Here is an 18,690-nt window from a genome sequence, read left to right on the forward strand (position 1 = left end):
GAAGCCTTAACGACCCCCAAGGCTCTTCTGGTGCAGTCGACAAAATCTGAAACCGCAGCGTCTTGAATTTCCTATATTTCCTATAGCTTTACATTCATCTTCATGCACGCATACACCTGCACTCGAGCTGGAATATTCTCTTGAAATGGACTTTGGAGAAGAGGTGACCGATTCAATCCCACCTCTGAATCCTTGGCAGTGCCAGTGGAAATCCCTGCCTCACGCATCCATTAGGCTGGTTGATCCTACAGTATAATTAGACAGATCCTGGGCTTATCAATGTACCCCTCCCCTCTCTGAGATGAAGAGACGCTCTATCATTCTGTGGTGTCAGCAGACACACACACACACCCCTGGGTATCACACACACCCCTGGGTATCACACACACCCCTGGGTATCACACACACACCCCTGGGTATCACACACACACACACACACACCTGGGTATCACACACACACACCCCTGGGTATCACACACACACCCCTTGGTATCACACACACACACACACCTGGGTATCACCCCCCCCCCCTGGGTATCACCCCCCCCCCCCACACACTGGGTATCACACACACACCCTTGGGTATCACACACCATACACCACTGGGTATCACACACACCCCTGGGTATCACACACCCCTGGGTATCACACACCACACACCCCTGGGTATCACACACACACACCCCTGGGTATCACACACCCCTGGGTATCACACACACACCCCTGGGTATCACACGCACACACACCCCTGGGTATCACACACACCCCTGGGTATCACACACACCCCTGGGTATCACACACACACACCCCTGGGTATCACACACCCCTAGGTATCACACACACACACCACTGGGTATCTCACACACACCCCTTGGTATCACACACACACACCACTGGGTATCTCACACACACACACACACACACACACACACACACACACACACACACACACACACACACACACACACACACACACACACATGAGAATGGAACACATCCATGAAGGGGGATTTTCTGTACTGTTAGCTGTACAGCCACCAAGCATAGCAGGGAATGTTGTTTGGTTACTGCATTATCTGTAATTTAATTCCCCCATAAGGTTCCTGGTGAGATTCAGAGTTGATAATCTGTTTTGGAACAACAGCAGCTGGTTGCTTCAGTTTAGTGGGTTTGCACTGGGGGGAGGAGAGGGCTCTTCAGAGGCTAGGGCCATGTGTTGCCTTGTTTGTGAACGGTTGCACTTGATTTAGCTCACCAAGCACATGGGATAGGCAGGGTTTGCACCCTATAGGTCCATTGGTATAGTACTGAAAGGGACCACTCTGCCTATTCAGCACGGTGGGCCAGCTCAATCAAGTGCACCTATTCAAATTCACATAATATGTAACGTTTTGGTGATACGTGGTTATTATGCTATATCATATGATGCTATATACAGTTATAGTAGTTAAGAGAGAGAGAGACAGAAAGGGAAAGAGAGAGAGAGAGAGCGAGAGAGGAGAGGTAAAGAAAGAAAGTGAGAAAGAGAGAGCGCGAGAGGGAAAGAGAGAGAGAGCGAGAGAGAGAGAGAGAGAGAGAGAGAGAGAGAGAGAGAGAGAAGGAGAAGAGAGAGAGAGAGAGAGAGAGAGAGAGAGAGAGAGAGAGAGAGAGAGAGAGAGAGAGAGAGAGAGAGAGAATGCAAAATTACATATCCCAACTCAGCAACCCAAGGTGGACACAGATGGGTGGCTGGGTGTATGTGTGTGTGTGGATATTAATGTACGTGTGTGTGTATGTGTACTCATTTGGATTCAAGGACTGTGCGGGAGAGAGAGATCAGATGAAGAATGAGGGTTAGAGAAGAAGCGAGGGAGCAACAGAGGGAGAGATGGAGGGCAGGACGGAGGGATGGGTGGAGGAGAGGAAGGACTTAAGGCAGTGCTAATGAGGCCGAAGGAGATGTGTTTGCTCAGCAGAGAGAGAGAGAGAGAGAGAGAAGAGAGAGAGAGAAGGTGGAGAATGACACCGAGGGGCCTGTGAGCCCAAGCAGATTGGATATCCACCACTGAGTTAGAGGAGCCAACCCTCTGAGGGGCTAACAGCACTATGCAAATCCTACACACACACACACACACACACACACACACACACACACACACACACACACACACACACACACACACACACACACACACACACACACCCGACAAACGAATCAGAGATCACTGGCAAAAAGTCAGGAGTATATACAGTACTTTACTTTTGACTGACTAATCAAAGAAGAGGAGGAGGTAGAGGGAGGATGGGGAGGGAGCAGGGAGGAGAGAGGAAGGAGGAGGTGGAGGGAGGAGGGGGGAGGTGGAGGGAGGAGGGAGGAGGTGGAGGGAAGAGAGATGAGGGAGGAGATGGAGGGAGGAGAGATGAGGGAGGAGGTAGGAGGTGGAGGGAGGAGAGATGAGGAAGGAAGGAGGAAGGAAGGAGGTGGAGGGAGGTAGGAGAGATGAGGAAGGAAGGAAGAGGTGGAGGAGGGAGGAGGTGGAGGGAGGAGGTGGAGGGAAGAGAGATGAGGGAGAGGGGGAGGGAGGGGAGATGAGGGAGGAGGTAGGAGGTTGAGGGAGGAGAGATGAGGAAGGAAGGAGGAAGGAAGGAAGAGGTGGAGGAGGGAGGAGGTGGAGGGAGGATGTGCATGTGCTGATAATGAAAGTAAATCAAGTGGTGGACAGGAGATGCAGCAGATGGAAGCTATGCCGCTACACTAACTAGAGGAAATTAGCATGAAGGATATGCTGCTACGCAAGCTAGAGGAAGATAACATGGAGGATATGCTGCTACACTAACTAGAGGAAGTTAGCATGAAGGATATGCTGCTACGCAAGCTAGAGGAAGTTAACATGGAGCATATGCTGCTACGCAAACTAGAGGAAGTTAGCATGAAGGATATGCTGTTACGCAAACTAGAGGAAGTTAACATGGAGGATATGCCGCTACACTAACTAGAGGAAGTTAGCATGAAGGATATGCTGCTACGCAAACTAGAGGAAGTTAACATGGAGGATATGCTGCTACGCAAACTAGAGGAAGTTAACATGGAGGATATGCTGCTACGCAAGCTAGAGGAAGTTAGCATGGAGGATATGCTGCTATGCTAACTAGAGGAAGTTAACATGAAGGATATGCTGCTATGCGAACTAGAGGAAGGTAGCATGGAGCATATGCTACTATGCTAACTAGAGGAAGTTAGCATGGAGGATATGCTACTATGCTAACTAGAGGAAGTTACCATGAAGGATATGCTGCTATGCTAACTAGAGGAAGATAGCATGCAGGATATGCTACTATGCTAACTAGAGGAAGTTAGCATGGAGGATATGCTACTATGCTAACTAAAGGAAGTTAACATGAAGGATATGCTGCTATGCTAACTAGAGGAAGATAGCATGGATGATATGCTACTATGCTAACTAAAGGAAGTTAGTATGGAAGATATGCTACTATGCTAACTAGAGAAAGTTAGCATGAAGGATATGCTGCTATGCTAACTAGAGGAAGTTAGCATGGAGACTGTGCTGCTATGCTAACTAAAGGGAGTTAGCATGGAAGTTATGCTGCTATGCTATTTAGAGGAAGTTAGCATGGAGGATATGTTACTACACTAACTAGAAGAAGTTAGCATGGAGGCTATGCTGCTACACTAACTGGCAGGATGGTTTGGAAAATGTGTGTGCAGAGATGATTATAGAAGACTGATGGACAGCGAGTTTGAGACCTAATTGTGGAAGCTGAAAATGTCTGTGGATGGTTCTGTCAGACAGACGATTTAGGTGTTTTCCTGGATAGGGTGCAAGTAAGTCTACTGTATGCTTCACAATATTTCTGATTTCCCTGGTTTGTTTCCAAGCCCCAGATCCAGTCCTAGCCTTTGCTCCAGCCCTTCCCCTAGCCCCAGACCTTTAGTAGACCTATCTGTAGGACAGAGAGATTGAGTCCATTCCATCAGCACTGTGCCCACGCAGCATGGAAGAGAGAATGAGGAAGCCAAGTCACACCACCATCTCCACCCCCATGTTTAAATCAATGATTGACTTCCTCATTACAATACACCCAAACCTAACTATCCCATTAATATTATTCCACTCTGGAATGGAAAAGGCTGACTGGAGCAAGAGGGAGGCCCATCACCCGATGCCTCGTTTCACAAATGCCTAGTTGATCCAGTCTACTTTATGCATTGGAAACTTCCCTGCGCTGGATGTTTAATATCTTCTCAGCTAATCTAATCTCAAACATGTTTTTATCTCTCTCTTTTTAAACTCTATTTTTAGCTCAGTTTGTAGTCAGGTAGGGATGGAGATAGAGGGAGGGAGGTGGGGAGTGAGGGATGGAGATAGAGGGAGGGAGGGAGGGAGGTGGGGAGTGAGGGATGAAGATAGAGGGAGGGAGGGAGGTGGGGAGTGAGGGATGAAGATAGAGGGAGGGAGGGAGGTGGGGAGTGAGGGATGGAGATAGAGGGAGGGAGGGAGGGAGGTGGGGAGTGAGGGATGGAGATAGAGGTGGGGAGGTGGGGAGTGAGGCTATGGAGATAGAGGGAGGGAGTGAGGGATGGAGATATAGGGAGGGGGTGGGGAGGTGGGGAGTGAGGGATGGAGATAGAGGGAGGGAGGTGGGGAGTGAGGGATGGAGATAGAGGGAGGGAGGTGGGGAGGTGGGGAGTGAGGGATGGAGATAGAGGGAGGGAGGTGGGGAGTGAGGGATGGAGATAGAGGGAGGGAGGTGGGGAGTGAGGGATGGGGATAGAGGGAGGGAGGTGGGGAGTGAGGGATGGAGATAGAGGGAGGGAGGGAGGTGGGGAGTGAGGGATGGAGATAGAGGGAGGGAGGGAGGTGGGGAGTGAGGGATGGAGATAGAGGGAGGGGAGGTGGGGAGTGAGGGATGGAGATAGAGGGAGGGAGGTGGGGAGTGAGGGATGGAGATAGAGGGAGGGAGGGAGGTGGGGAGTGAGGGATGGAGATAGAGGGAGAGTGAGGGATGGGGATAGAGGGAGGGAGGTGGGGAGTGAGGGATGGAGATAGAGGGAGGGAGGGAGGTGGGGAGTGAGGGATGGAGATAGAGGGAGGGAGGGAGGTGGGGAGTGAGGGATGGAGATAGAGGGAGGGAGGTGGGGGAGTGAGGGATGGAGATAGAGGGAGGGAGGTGGGGAGTGAGGGATGGAGATAGAGGGAGGGAGGGAGGTGGGGAGTGAGGGATGGAGATAGAGGGAGGGAGGGATGTGGGGAGTGAGGGATGGGGATAGAGGGAGGGAGGTGGGGAGTGAGGGATGGAGATAGAGGGAGGCATGGAAATTTCACCTATTCTAAGAACGTTTATTTTTAGGTTGCAGAGGTTCTGAGAATGTTTTACTCTAGTTCCTTTAAAGTTTTCCTAGGAGGTTTTATTAACACTGAGAACAGATATTATAGGCTATTTGGATGTTTTTGAATAACTTCCTTATAACTTTCATAGAATTTTTCAGGAATACCTTTTTGAACTCCCAGCACAGACAGGACAAATGGAAATACATTTCTTTAGGCATTAATCATGTGAACACATTTTTTTTTTATTGTGACACGCCATCAGTGAGATTCCAGCCAATGATCTTCTCTTCTCTGTCCATGAAATTGTTCCACTGCGCCACCAGGATGGAGCTAGCATGAAATATTTATTTACTCATACAAGTTGTTCGTTTTAGTCTATTCAAACAGACCCCATTTCCAAGGAAACAAGTACTCATTAAGATCAGGTGTGGCCATTTAGTGGGTGTGGACAACACACCTGAACACACCTAACAAGATAGAGGATAGAGAGAGTTTTGTTGATGCTGAGAATGGAATGCATATATATATTTTTTTCTCTGAACATCAATACAGTTTTCTTGCAATTTTTATGTTTGTATTTGCAAGTAAAAAATGTTATTAGTCATATGTACGGGATACACATGGTGTATACTGTCTCCATTTCTCTCTCTTTCTCTCTCTCTCTCTCTCTCTCTCTCTCTCTCGCTGCAGGGTTCCCCACCATTACAGCACCATGATCCACTCTGTTGTGTCTGACTGGGGGAGAGAAAAACCAACTGAGTCTGCTCACATCCACAGATATCTGTGTGTGTGTGTGTGTGTGTGTGTGTGTGTGTGTGTGTGTGTGTGTGTGTGTGTGTGTGTGTGTGTGTGTGTGTGTGTGTGTGTGTGTGTGTGTGTGTGTGTGTGTGTGTGTGTGTGTGTGTGTGTCGGTGGGGGGCTATGTGTGTGTGTGTGTATGTCGAGTGGGGCCTGTGTGTGGGCATGCATGCATATGTCCATGTGTGTATATCCATGTGTGTGTATGTTCATGTGTGTGTATGTTCATGTATGTGTATGTTCATGTGTGTGTATGTTCATGTGTGTGTATGTTCATGTGAGTGTATGTTTATGTGTGTGTATGTTCATGTGTGTGTATGTTCATGTGAGTGTATGTTTATGTGTGTGTATGTTCATGTGTGTGTATGTTCATGTGAGTGTATGTTTGTGTGTGTATGTTCATGTGAGTGTATGTTCATGTGAGTGTATGTTTGTGTGAGTGTGTTCATGTGTATGTGATTGGGATGTCTGAGGAGAGAAACACTTGGCCAATGAGATTGATCAGAAGGTACTCGAGGCAAGAAGAGGTGGCCAATGAGATTTATAATCACTTCAGGTTGACCTTGAGGAACAACTCTGGAATAATGTACAGCAAGCCAGAGGAGGGTAGGAGGATCATCTAACATTTTTTCATTCCATTTTTTCTCAGCCACTGTTGCCACTGTTGCCACAACATGTGGGGGTGAATGACTGGGTATACAACGCATTGTGTTACAGATTTCTTCACTGATTTATTGGCTGATTTTAAAACAGTCTATCAGAAAATCAGTGACAACAGCAGGCTACCTTCACATCATCACATTACCATTATCCAATAAAGGATTTCACCTGATCAACCCAATAGACCCAGCAAACACTATCAAAAACTATCCCATGCTTCCAGCCAGAACAGCCTTTAGCCTGATACAAGCTCACGCTTCACCAGACCATTCCTTCCTCGTCCCTACTTCTATGGGGAGTGGCTGAGTGGTGAATGGTAAGTACATCATCCATATTAGGACATCCTCAACCCTCATCCTAATACAGATGCCGTACTCCCTATTCAAATGAATGCCTTAATGGTAAGGGTCATCTCCTCCCTGCCCACCTTACAACCCCCATATCCCTCTCCCTTTCCCACACTTTACCCCAGCTCTCCAGCCGCTCTCCCCACCACAAGTTAAATCGAATCCAATTACTTCAATAAGTACCTGCTTAAGTACTCTGTTCCTCAAGCTCATTTAAATCATCCATCACGGGGAGTGGAGGGAATGGGAGCTTGCTGGCGATAGCAGCACGTTAGCCTGCAGGCCTCTTATCACTGACAGCCTGCAAGCCTGCGGCGAGCTGGTGAAAGCCTGTCTAATGCTGCTCTAATAGCGGAACTCAAACGATACCTGATGCAGTGTCAGAGAGAGATAGAGACAGAGAGAGATAGATACAGAGAGAGATAGATACAGAGAGAGATAGAGACAGAGACAGAGATAGATACAGAGAGAGATAGAGACAGAGAGAGAGACAGAGAGAGATAGATACAGAGAGAGATAGATACAGAGAGAGAGAGACAGAGAGCGATAGATACAGAGAGAGATAGATACAGAGACAGAGATAGATACAGAGAGAGAGATAGATACAGAGAGAGATAAATACAGAGAGAGATAGATACAGAGAGAGATAGATACAGGAGAGAGAGACAGAGAGAGATAGATACAGAGAGAGATAGATACAGAGAGAGATAGATACAGAGAGAGATAGAGACAGCAACCTTGGGAAAATCCTCTGCATTATCATTAACAGCAGACTCATACATTTCCTCAGTGAAAACAATGTACTGAGCCAATGTCAAATTGGCTTTTTACCAAATTACCGTACAACAGACCATGTATTCACCCTGCACACCCTAATTGACAATCAAACAATCCAAAACAAAGGCAAAGTCTTCTCATGCTTTGTTGATTTAAAAAAAGCCTTCGACTCAATTTGGCATGAGGGTCTGCTATACAAATTGATGGAAAGTGGTGTTGGGGGAAAAACATACGACATTATAAAATCCATGTACACAAACAACAAGTGTGCGGTTAAAATATGCAAAAAACACACACATTTCTTCCCACAGGGCCGTGGGGTGAGACAGGGATGCAGCTTAAGCCCCACCCTCTTCAACATATATATCAACGAATTGCGAGGGCACTAGAACAGTCTGCAGCACCCGGCCTCACCCTACTAGAATCTGAAGTCAAATGTCTACTGTTTGCTGATGATCTGGTACTTCTGTCACCAACCAAGGAGGAGGGCCTACAGCAGCACCTAGATCTTCTGCACAGATTCTGCCAGACCTGGGCCCTGACAGTAAATCTCAGTAAGACCAAAATAATGGTGTTCCAAAAAAGGTCCAGACGCCAGGACCACAAATAGAAATTCCATCTAGACACCGTTGCCCTAGAGCACACAAAAAACTATACATACCTTGGCCTAAACATCAGTGCCACAGGTGTCTTCCACTGAGCTGAGCTAGAAGGGCATTCTATGCCATCACAAGGAACATAAAATTCAACATATCAATTAGGATCTGGCTAGAAATACTTGAATCAGTTATAGAACCCGTTGCCCTTCATGGTTGTGAGGTCTGGGGTCCGCTCACCAACCAAAAATTCACAAAATGGGACAAACACCAAATTGTGACTCTGCATGCAGAATTCTGCAAAAATATCCTCTGTGTATAACGTAGAACACCAAATAATACATGCAGAGCAGAATTAGGTCGATACCCACTAATTATCAAAATCCAGAAAAGAGCCGTTAAATTCTACAACCACCTAAAAGGAAGCGATTCCCAAACCTTCCATAACAAAGCCATCACCTACAGAGAGATGAACCTGGAGAAGAGTCCCCTAAGCAAGCTGGTCCTGGGGCTCTGTTCACAAACACAAACACACCCCACAGAGCCCCAGGACAGCAGCACAATTAGACCCCACCAAATCATGAGAAAACAAAAAGATAATTACTTGACACATTGGAAAGAATTAACAAAAAAAAAGAGCAAACTAGAATGCTATTTGGCCCTAAACAGAGAGTACACAGTGGCAGAATACCTGACCACTGTGACTGACCCAAACTTAAGGAAAGCTTTGACTATGTACAGACTCAGTGAGCATAGCCTTGCTATTGAGAGAGGCCGCCGTAGGCAAACCTGGCTCTCAAGAGAAGACAGGCTATGTGCACACTGCCCACAAAATGAGGTGGAAACTGAGCTGCACTTCCTAACCTCCTGCCCGATGTATGACCATATTAGAGACACATATTTCCCTCAGATTACACAGATCCACAAGAATTCGAAAACAAACCCAATTTTGATAAACTCCCATATCTACTGGGTGAATTACCACAGTGTGCCATCACAGCAGCAAGATGTGTGACCTGTTGCCACAAGAAAAGGGCAACCAGTGAAGAACAAACGCCATTGTAAATACAACCCATATTTATGCTTATTTATTTTCCCTTGTGTACTTTAACCATTTGTACATCGTTACAACACTGTATATATGCATAATATGACATTTGTAATGTCTTTATTCTTTTGAAACTTTTGTGTGTGTAATGTTTACTGTTAATTTTTATTGTTTATTTCACTGTCTATATTATCTACTCCACTTGCTTTGGCAATGTTAACACATGTTTCCCATGCCAATAAAGCCCCTTGAATTGAAATGATTTGAATTGACAGAGAGAGAGAGACAGAGAGACAGAGAGAGATAGAGAGAGACAGAGAGATAGATACAGAGAGAGATAGATACAGAGAGAGATAGAGACAGAGACAGAGAGAGAGAGAGAGAGAGAGACAGAGAGAGAGAGGCAGATACACACAGAGAGAGAGAGAGAGAGAGAGAGAGAGAGAGAGAGAGAGAGAGAGGGAGAGAGAGAGAGAGATTGGGGTTCTGGATTCTGTCACTTATTGCTAAAGAAGTGGTGATATTGATATTGTTGGGAAATGGTTGATTGTTGTAGAGTGATAGCATTCCTCAGGTATAGCCATGTTGTTCTATGGAAACAGGATTTAAGATCATTCAGCTCAAGTGTAAAACGCCTATCAAAGTCCAAAATGTGTAGGTGTACACACAGCTGTGTTCTAGAACATTGGACCGTTGGCTTTCGTACTTTTTGAATTCTCAGTGCAGCTCAAGCTATTTTTCCAGCTGTTACACATTGAAATGAATAGAGGAAGTGTACGTGGAGTCGCGATGGTTGTGAATTTGGGGAGGTGCACGGTCGGCTGTGCCTCCCCGCGGATGGTGGTAGAGCCACGTAGCTATGTCACAATGGATCTCTGCGTCTGTGGACTCTGAATTGCGCTGAACACTGACCAAACACGCAAACACACTCACAAACACACACCCTCCCTCAGCCCCAGTGCCATCCTACCTTGGCGATCTGGACACACCAGTTGAGCACCAGTTGAGAGCCGATGTTGTCCTTGTGTTCGTGGACGTAGTCGAGGAGGCAGCCGTGGGGCATGAGCTGGGTGACCAGCTGTGTGGTGGGGCTCAGGCAGACCCCCAGGAGACGGACGAGGTGGGGGTGCTCCATGCTGGCCATAATCAGAGCCTCCTGGTGGGGATAGATAGGGACTCAGGCCTGGGGGAATCTGACATAACACTGTGGACGGAGGGAGGGAGAATACAGAGCAAACAGCCATGTGCACACAGGTGGAAGGGGAAATACAAGTGATGGGTGTTGACAGTGTAGTGTAGTGTAGTGTAGTGTAGTGTAGTGCAGTGTAGTGAATGCCAGGGTGTGTGTGTCACAGACACCTTTGACCGGCCCCCATTCACCATCATTTCTCCCTCTATCTTCTTTCTAGCTACACACAGCCTCCATCTATCTTCTCTCTAGTTACACACAGCCTCCCTCTATCTTCTCTCTAGCTACACACAGCCTCCCTCTATCTTCTCTCTAGCTACACACAGCCTCACTCTATCTTCTCTCTAGTTACACACAGCCTCCCTCTATCTTCTCTCTAGTTACACACAGCCTGGCTGACTTCTACTCTAGCTACACACAGCCTGGCTGACTTCTACTCTAGCTACACACAGCCTGGCTGACTTCTACTCTAGCTACACACAGCCTCCATCTATCTTCTCTCTAGTTACACATAGCCTCCCTCTATCTTCTCTCTAGCTACACACAGCCTCCCTCTATCTTCTCTCTAGCTACACACAGCCTCCCTCTATCTTCTCTCTAGCTACACACAGCCTCCATCTATCTTCTCTGTAGCTACACACAGCCTCCCTCTATCTTCTCTCTAGCTACACACAGCCTGGCTGACTTCTACTCTAGCTAGACACAGCCTGGCTGACTTCTAGTCTAGCTACACACAGCCTCCCTCTATCTTCTCTCTAGCTACACACAGCCTCCCTCTATCTTCTCTCTAGCTACACACAGCCTCCCTCTTTCTTCTCTCTAGCTACATACAGCCTCCCTCTATCTTCTCTCTGGCTACACACAGCCTCCATCTATCTTCTCTCTAGTTACACACAGCCTCCCTCTATCTTCTCTCTAGCTACACACAGCCTCCCTCTATCTTCTCTCTAGCTACACACAGCCTCCCTCTATCTTCTCTCTAGCTACACACAGCCTCCCTCTATCTTCTCTCTAGTTACACACAGCCTCCCTCTATCTTCTCTCTAGTTACACACAGCCTCCCTCTATCTTCTCTCTAGCTACACACAGCCTCCCTCTATCTTCTCTCTAGTTACACACAGCCTCCCTCTATCTTCTCTCTAGCTACACACAGCCTCCCTCTAGCTACACACAGCCTCCCTCTATCTTCTCTCTAGCTACACACAGCCTTCCTCTATCTTCTCTCTAGCTACACACAGCCTCCCTCTATCTTCTCTCTAGCTACACACAGCCTCCCTCTATCTTCTCTCTAGCTACACACAGCCTCCCTCTATCTTCTCTCTAGTTACACACAGCCTGGCTGACTTCTACTCTAGCTACACACAGCCTGGCTGACTTCTACTCTAGCTAGACACAGCCTGGCTGACTTCTACTCTAGCTACACACAGCCTCCCTCTATCTTCTCTCTAGCTACACACAGCATCCCTCTATCTTCTCTCTAGCTACACACAGCCTCCCTCTATCTTCTCTCTAGCTACACACAGCCTCCCTCTATCTTCTCTCTAGCTACACACAGCCTCCCTCTAGCTACACACAGCCTCCCTCTATCTTCTCTAGCAACACACAGCCTCCCTCTATCTTCTATCTAGTTACACACAGCCTCCCTCTATCTTCTCTCTAGCTACACACAGCCTCCCTCTATCTTCTCTCTAGTTACACACAGCCTCCCTCTATCTTCTCTCTAGTTACACACAGCCTGGCTGACTTCTACTCTAGCTACACACAGCCTGGCAGACTTCTACTCTAGCTAGACACAGCCTGGCTGACTTCTACTCTAGCTACACACAGCCTCCATCTATCTTCTCTCTAGTTAAACACAGCCTCCCTCTATCTTCTCTCTAGCTACACACAGCCTCCCTCTATCTTCTCTCTAGCTACACACAGCCTCCCTCTATCTTCTCTCTAGCTACACACAGCCTCCCTCTATATTCTCTCTAGCTACACACAGCCTCCCTCTATCTTCTCTCTAGCTACACACAGCCTCCCTCTATCTTCTCTCTACCTACACACAGCCTCCCTCTATCTTCTCTCTAGCTACACACAGCCTCCCTCTATCTTCTCTCTAGCTACACACAGCCTCCCTCTATCTTCTCTCTAGCTACACACAGCCTCCCTCTATCTTCTCTCTAGCTACACACAGCCTCCCTCTATCTTCTCTCTAGCTACACACAGCCTCCCTCTATCTTCTCTTTAGCTACACACAGCCTCCATCTATCTTCTCTCTAGTTACACACAGCCTCCCTCTATCTTCTCTCTAGCTACACACAGCCTCCCTCTATCTTCTCTCTGGCTACACACAGCCTCCATCTATCTTCTCTCTAGTTACACACAGCCTCCCTCTATCTTCTCTCTAGCTACACACAGCCTCCCTCTATCTTCTCTCTAGCTACACACAGCCTCCCTCTATCTTCTCTCTAGCTACACACAGCCTCCCTCTATCTTCTCTCTAGCTACACACAGCCTCCCTCTATCTTCTCTCTAGCTACACACAGCCTCCATCTATCTTCTCTCTAGCTACACACAGCCTCCCTCTATCTTCTCTCTAGCTACACACAGCCTCCCTATATCTTCTCTCTAGTTACACACAGCCTCCCTATATCTTCTCTCTAGTTACACACAGCCTCCCTCTATCTTCTCTCTAGCTACACACAGCCTCCCTCTATCTTCTCTCTAGCTACACACAGCCTCCCTCTATCTTCTCTCTAGCTACACACAGCCTCCATCTATCTTCTCTCTAGCTGCACACAGCCTCCCTCTATCTTCTCTCTAGCTACACACACCCTCCCTATATCTTCTCTCTAGTTACACACAGCCTCCCTATATCTTCTCTCTAGTTACACACAGCCTCCCTCTATCTTCTCTCTAGCTACACACAGCCTCCCTCTATCTTCTCTCTAGCTACACACAGCCTCCCTCTATCTTCTCTCTAGCTACACACAGCCTCCCTATATCTTCTCTCTAGCTACACACAGCCTCCCTCTATCTTCTCTCTAGCTACACACAGCCTCCCTCTATCTTCTCTCTAGCTACACACAGCCTCCCTCTATCTTCTCTCTAGCTACACACAGCCTCCATCTATCTTCTCTCTAGCTACACACAGCCTCCCTCTATCTTCTCTCTAGCTACACACAGCCTCCCTATATCTTCTCTCTAGCGACACACAGCCTCCCTCTATCTTCTCTCTAGTTACACACAGCCTCCCTCTATCTTCTCTCTAGCTACACACAGCCTCCCTCTATCTTCTCTCTAGCTACACACAGCCTCCCTCTATCTTCTCTCTAGCTACACACAGCCTCCCTCTATCTTCTCTCTAGCTACACACAGCCTCCCTCTATCTTCTCTCTAGCTACACACAGCCTGGCTGACTCCCATCTTGCTACACATAGCGTGGCTGACTGCTACATTCTCTGCACAAAGAGCAGGGTATTTTAAAGCTGCCGGGGGCTTGATAGATGAAGGGCCTTTACATTTAGATTCTAAAAGAGGTGAGAGTGGCTCAGCGGTGGAGAGTAGATTAATCCCGGCACAGTGCAGGCAGGAGAGAGGTCCTTTTGGCACCGACAGTGCTCTGATTTAACACCGGGGTAAAATAGCAGCATTACATCTCCACTTCATAAAACTACAGCACATTATACAAGCCCAGAGTACAGCTAAAAATGGTCGTGGAAGTCTGAACCAGACACTCACATAGGAAGAAAACAAGTGGCTTTGTGAGTCTCTGTTGGGTGACAGGAGGCCCTGACAGTTGTTAGAAGGGAGTGTGCTTCTGTACTAGGATATGAGGGCTAATATATGAGGTGGTGTGTGTGTGTGACGAGAGTGTGTGTTTAGGGATATCTCTCTCATCTTTCTGAGCGGTGACCTCCATTACCATCCGCCTGACTTCTCCGCTTCCCCACGCCACCCACCCACCCACACACACACCCACACACACACACACACACACACACACACACACACACACACACACACACACACACACACACACACACACACACACACCACACACACACACACACACACACACACACACACACAGATACACACATCCACTTCCAGACAGTGAATGATGCTAAGCAGTGTGTGTGTGTTTATGTGTGTGTGTGTGAGGGAGAACAGCTTGCTGGCTCCTGGTCTGTCTCTAACTGTCCCAGTGGCAGCCTGTGGGCCTGCTTTTAGATTGTAGTTTAAAAACTGGGGAACCATGTGGGCTCTGGATGTCCAACGCCATCCACTGGGAGACAGGAAGGAGGGAGAAGAAAGGGAGGATGGGGCTTTTCAATTAGGTTTGGCAAAATGCCTCTCTCTCCAACCAACATACTTGATAGACCCTACCCGAATCCTCCACCCTACCCCATCGTCTATCCTACCCCATCCTCTATCCTACCACATCCCCTAAACCCTACCCCATCGTCTATCATACCCCATCCTCTATTCTACCACATCCCCTAAACCCTACCCCATCGTCTATCCTACCCCATCCTCTATCCTACCCCATCCTCTATCCTACCCCATCCCCTAAACCCTACCCCATCATCTATCATACCCCATCCTCTATCCTACCACATCCCCTAAACCCTACCCCATCGTCTATCCTACCCCATCCTCTATCCTACCATATCCCCTAAACCCTACCCCATCCTCTATCATACCCCACCCTCTAATCCCTACCACATCCCCTAAACCCTACCCCATCGTCTATCATACCCCATCCTCTATCCTACCACATCCCCTAAACCCTACCCCATCCTCTATCATACCCCATCCTCTATCCTACCACATCCCCTAAACCCTACCCCATCCTCTATCATACCCCACCCTCTAATCCCTACCACATCCCCTAAACCCTACCCCATCGTCTATCATACCCCATCCTCTATCCTACCACATCCCCTAAACCCTACCCCATCCTCTATCCTACCCCATCCTCTATCCTACCACATCCCCTAAACCCTACCCCATCCCCCTTCCTACCCCATTCTCTATCCCTACCACATCTACCCTACCCTTCCTCTATCCTACCCCATCCTCTGTCCTACCCCATCCTCAACCCTACCCCATCCTCTATCCTGCCCCATCCACTAACCCCTACCCCTACCCCACCCCCCATCCTACCCCATTCTCTAACCCCAAACCCTTCCTCCATCCTACCCCATCCTCTACCCTACCCCATCCCCTAATCTACCCCATTCTCTATCCCTACCCCATCTACTACCCTACCCCTTCCTCTTTACTACCCCATACTCTGTCCTACCCCATCCTCTGTCCTACCCCATACTCTGTCCTACCCCATCCTCTATCCTACCCCATTCTCTGTCCTACCCCATCCTCTATACCCATCCTCTGTCCTACCCCATCCTCTATACCCATCCTCTGTCCTACCCCATCCTCTATACCCATCCTCTGTCCTACCCCATCCTCTCCCATCCTCTGTCCTACCCCATCCTCTGTCCTACCTCATCCTTCACCCCTACCCCATCTTCTATCCTCTCCCATCCTCAGTCCTACCCCATCCTCTGTCCTACCCCATCCTCTGTACTACCCCATCCTCTATCCTACCCCATCCTCTAATCCCTACCCCATCCTCTATACTACCCCATCCTCTGTCCGACCCCATCCTCTCCCATGCTCTATACTACCCCATCCTCTATCCCCAACACCATCCTCTATCCTACCCCATCCTCTAATCCCTACCCCATCCTCTATCCTACCCCATCCTCTATCCCCAACCCCATCCACTCTCCTACCCCATCCTCTATACTACCCCATCCTCTGTCCGACCCCATCCTCTCCCATGCTCTATACTACCCCATCCTCTAAACCCTACCCCATCCTCTAATCCCTACCACATCCTCTAAGCCCTACCCCATCCTCTATTCCACACCCCATCCTCTAACCCCTACCCCATCCTCTAAACCCTACCCCATCCTCTAACCCCTACCCCATCCTCTAAACCCTACCCCATCCTCTATTCCATACCCCATCCTCTAATCCCTACCCCATCCTCTAAACCCTACCCCATCCTTCTCTCCCTACCACATCCTCTAAATCCCTACCCCGTCCTCTAATCCCTACCCCATCCTCTATCCCCAACCCCATCCTCTAATGCCTAACCTATCCTCTAAACCCTACCCTATCCTCTAATCCCTACCACATCCTCTAATGCCTAACCTATCATCTAATCCCTACCCCATCCTCTACTCCCTACCACATCCTCTAATGCCTAACCTATCCTCTACTCCCTACCCCATCCTCTAATCCCTACCCCATCCTCTAAGCCCTACCCCATCCTCTAATCCCTACCCCATCCTCTAATCCCTACCCAATCCTCTAATCCCTACCCCATCCTCTATCTCCAACCCCATCCTCAATCCTACCTCATCGTCTAAACCCTACCCCATCCCCAGCCCCTACCCCAAACTATAATCCCTACCCCATCCTCTATCCCCTACCCCATCCTCTAATCATTACCCCATCCTCTATCCCCTACCCAACCTCTATTCCCTACCCCATCCTCTACCCCCTACCCCATCCTCTATTCCATACCCCAACCTCTACCCCATCCTCTATCCTACCCCATCCTCTAACCCATACCCCATCCTCTATCCTACTCCATCCTCTATCCTACCCCCAACCCAGGCTTGGCTCAAAGGCAAGTCAAGGGCTTCTACCCTCTCTCCATCTGTCCTCTTCCCTGCAAACCCTCTACCCAGTGATACAGACAAGGCTATATGCCATCTAAACACCTGGTGATGTTAACAGACCTGGTGCAATAGACTACATGTCAGCCATTACGCTGGGGGTAGGAGTTTCTGGGCTGAACTGATCAACCTGACTAGACTGAGGTTTCAGAAGATGGAATGAGCTCAACTAATATCAACACACACACACACACACACACACACACACACACACACACACACACACACACACACACACACACACACACACACACACACACACACACACACACACACACACACACACACACACACACACACACACACACACACACACAGAGTTGTGGTGTAATACTCACGTCCATGAACTCCACGTTTGCTTTGGGCCCCGTAGCCTCGTTCAGGATCTTTATTGCCACTGGGATCTTTACTGTCTCTCCCTCTGGGACCCAGATACCCTGAAATACACAGGCACTGAGAGTTACCACTGTGATCTTTACTGTCTCTCCCTCTGGGACCCAGATACCCTGAAATACACAGGCAAGGAGAGTTACCACTGTGATCTTTACTGTCTCTCCCTCTGGGACCCAGATACCCTGAAATACACAGGCAAGGAGAGATACCACTGTGATCTTTACTGTCTCTCCCTCTGGGACCCAGATACCCTGAAATACACAGGCACTGAGAGTTACCACTGTGATCTTTACTGTCTCTCCCTCTGGGACCCAGATACCCTGAAATACACAGGCAAGGAGAGTTACCACTGGGATCTTTACTGTCTCTCCCTCTGGGACCCAGATAACCTGAAATACACAGGCAAGGAGAGTTACCACTGGGATCTTTACTGTCTCTCCCTCTGGGACCCAGATACCCTGAAATACACAGGCAAGGAGAGATACCACTGTGATATTTACTGTCTCTCCCTCTGGGACCCAGATACCCTGAAATACACAGGCAAGGAGAGATACCACTGTGATATTTACTGTCTCTCCCTCTGGGACCCAGATACCCTGAAATACACAGGCACTGAGAGTTACCACTGTGATCTTTACTGTCTCTCCCTCTGGGACCCAGATACCCTGAAATACACAGGCAAGGAGAGATACCACTGTGATCTTTACTGTCTCTCCCTCTGGGACCCAGATACCCTGAAATACACAGGCACTGAGAGTTACCACTGTGATCTTTACTGTCTCTCCCTCTGGGACCCAGATACCCTGAAATAC

The 18,690-nt window shown here is 48.4% G+C and overlaps 1 protein-coding gene across 1 annotated transcript in view; it reads right to left on the bottom strand.

Annotated features, from left to right (window-relative positions):
* The window catches only part of LOC106574937 (receptor tyrosine-protein kinase erbB-4), a 534,764-nt gene that overhangs the window by 57,009 nt on the left and 459,065 nt on the right, over positions 1 to 18,690 (bottom strand). Inside the window, exons 19-20 of the mRNA XM_082963634.1 lie at positions 17,824 to 17,922; positions 10,527 to 10,712 (exon numbers count right to left, since the gene is read on the bottom strand). Coding sequence (XP_082819760.1) covers positions 10,527 to 10,712; positions 17,824 to 17,922 — 285 coding nt within the window. The remainder of the gene's footprint in view (positions 1 to 10,526; positions 10,713 to 17,823; positions 17,923 to 18,690) is intronic.

Source organism: Salmo salar, chromosome 17 (assembly GCF_965601325.2).
Source record: "Salmo salar chromosome 17, fSalSal1, whole genome shotgun sequence".
Lineage (NCBI taxonomy): Eukaryota > Metazoa > Chordata > Actinopteri > Salmoniformes > Salmonidae > Salmo > Salmo salar.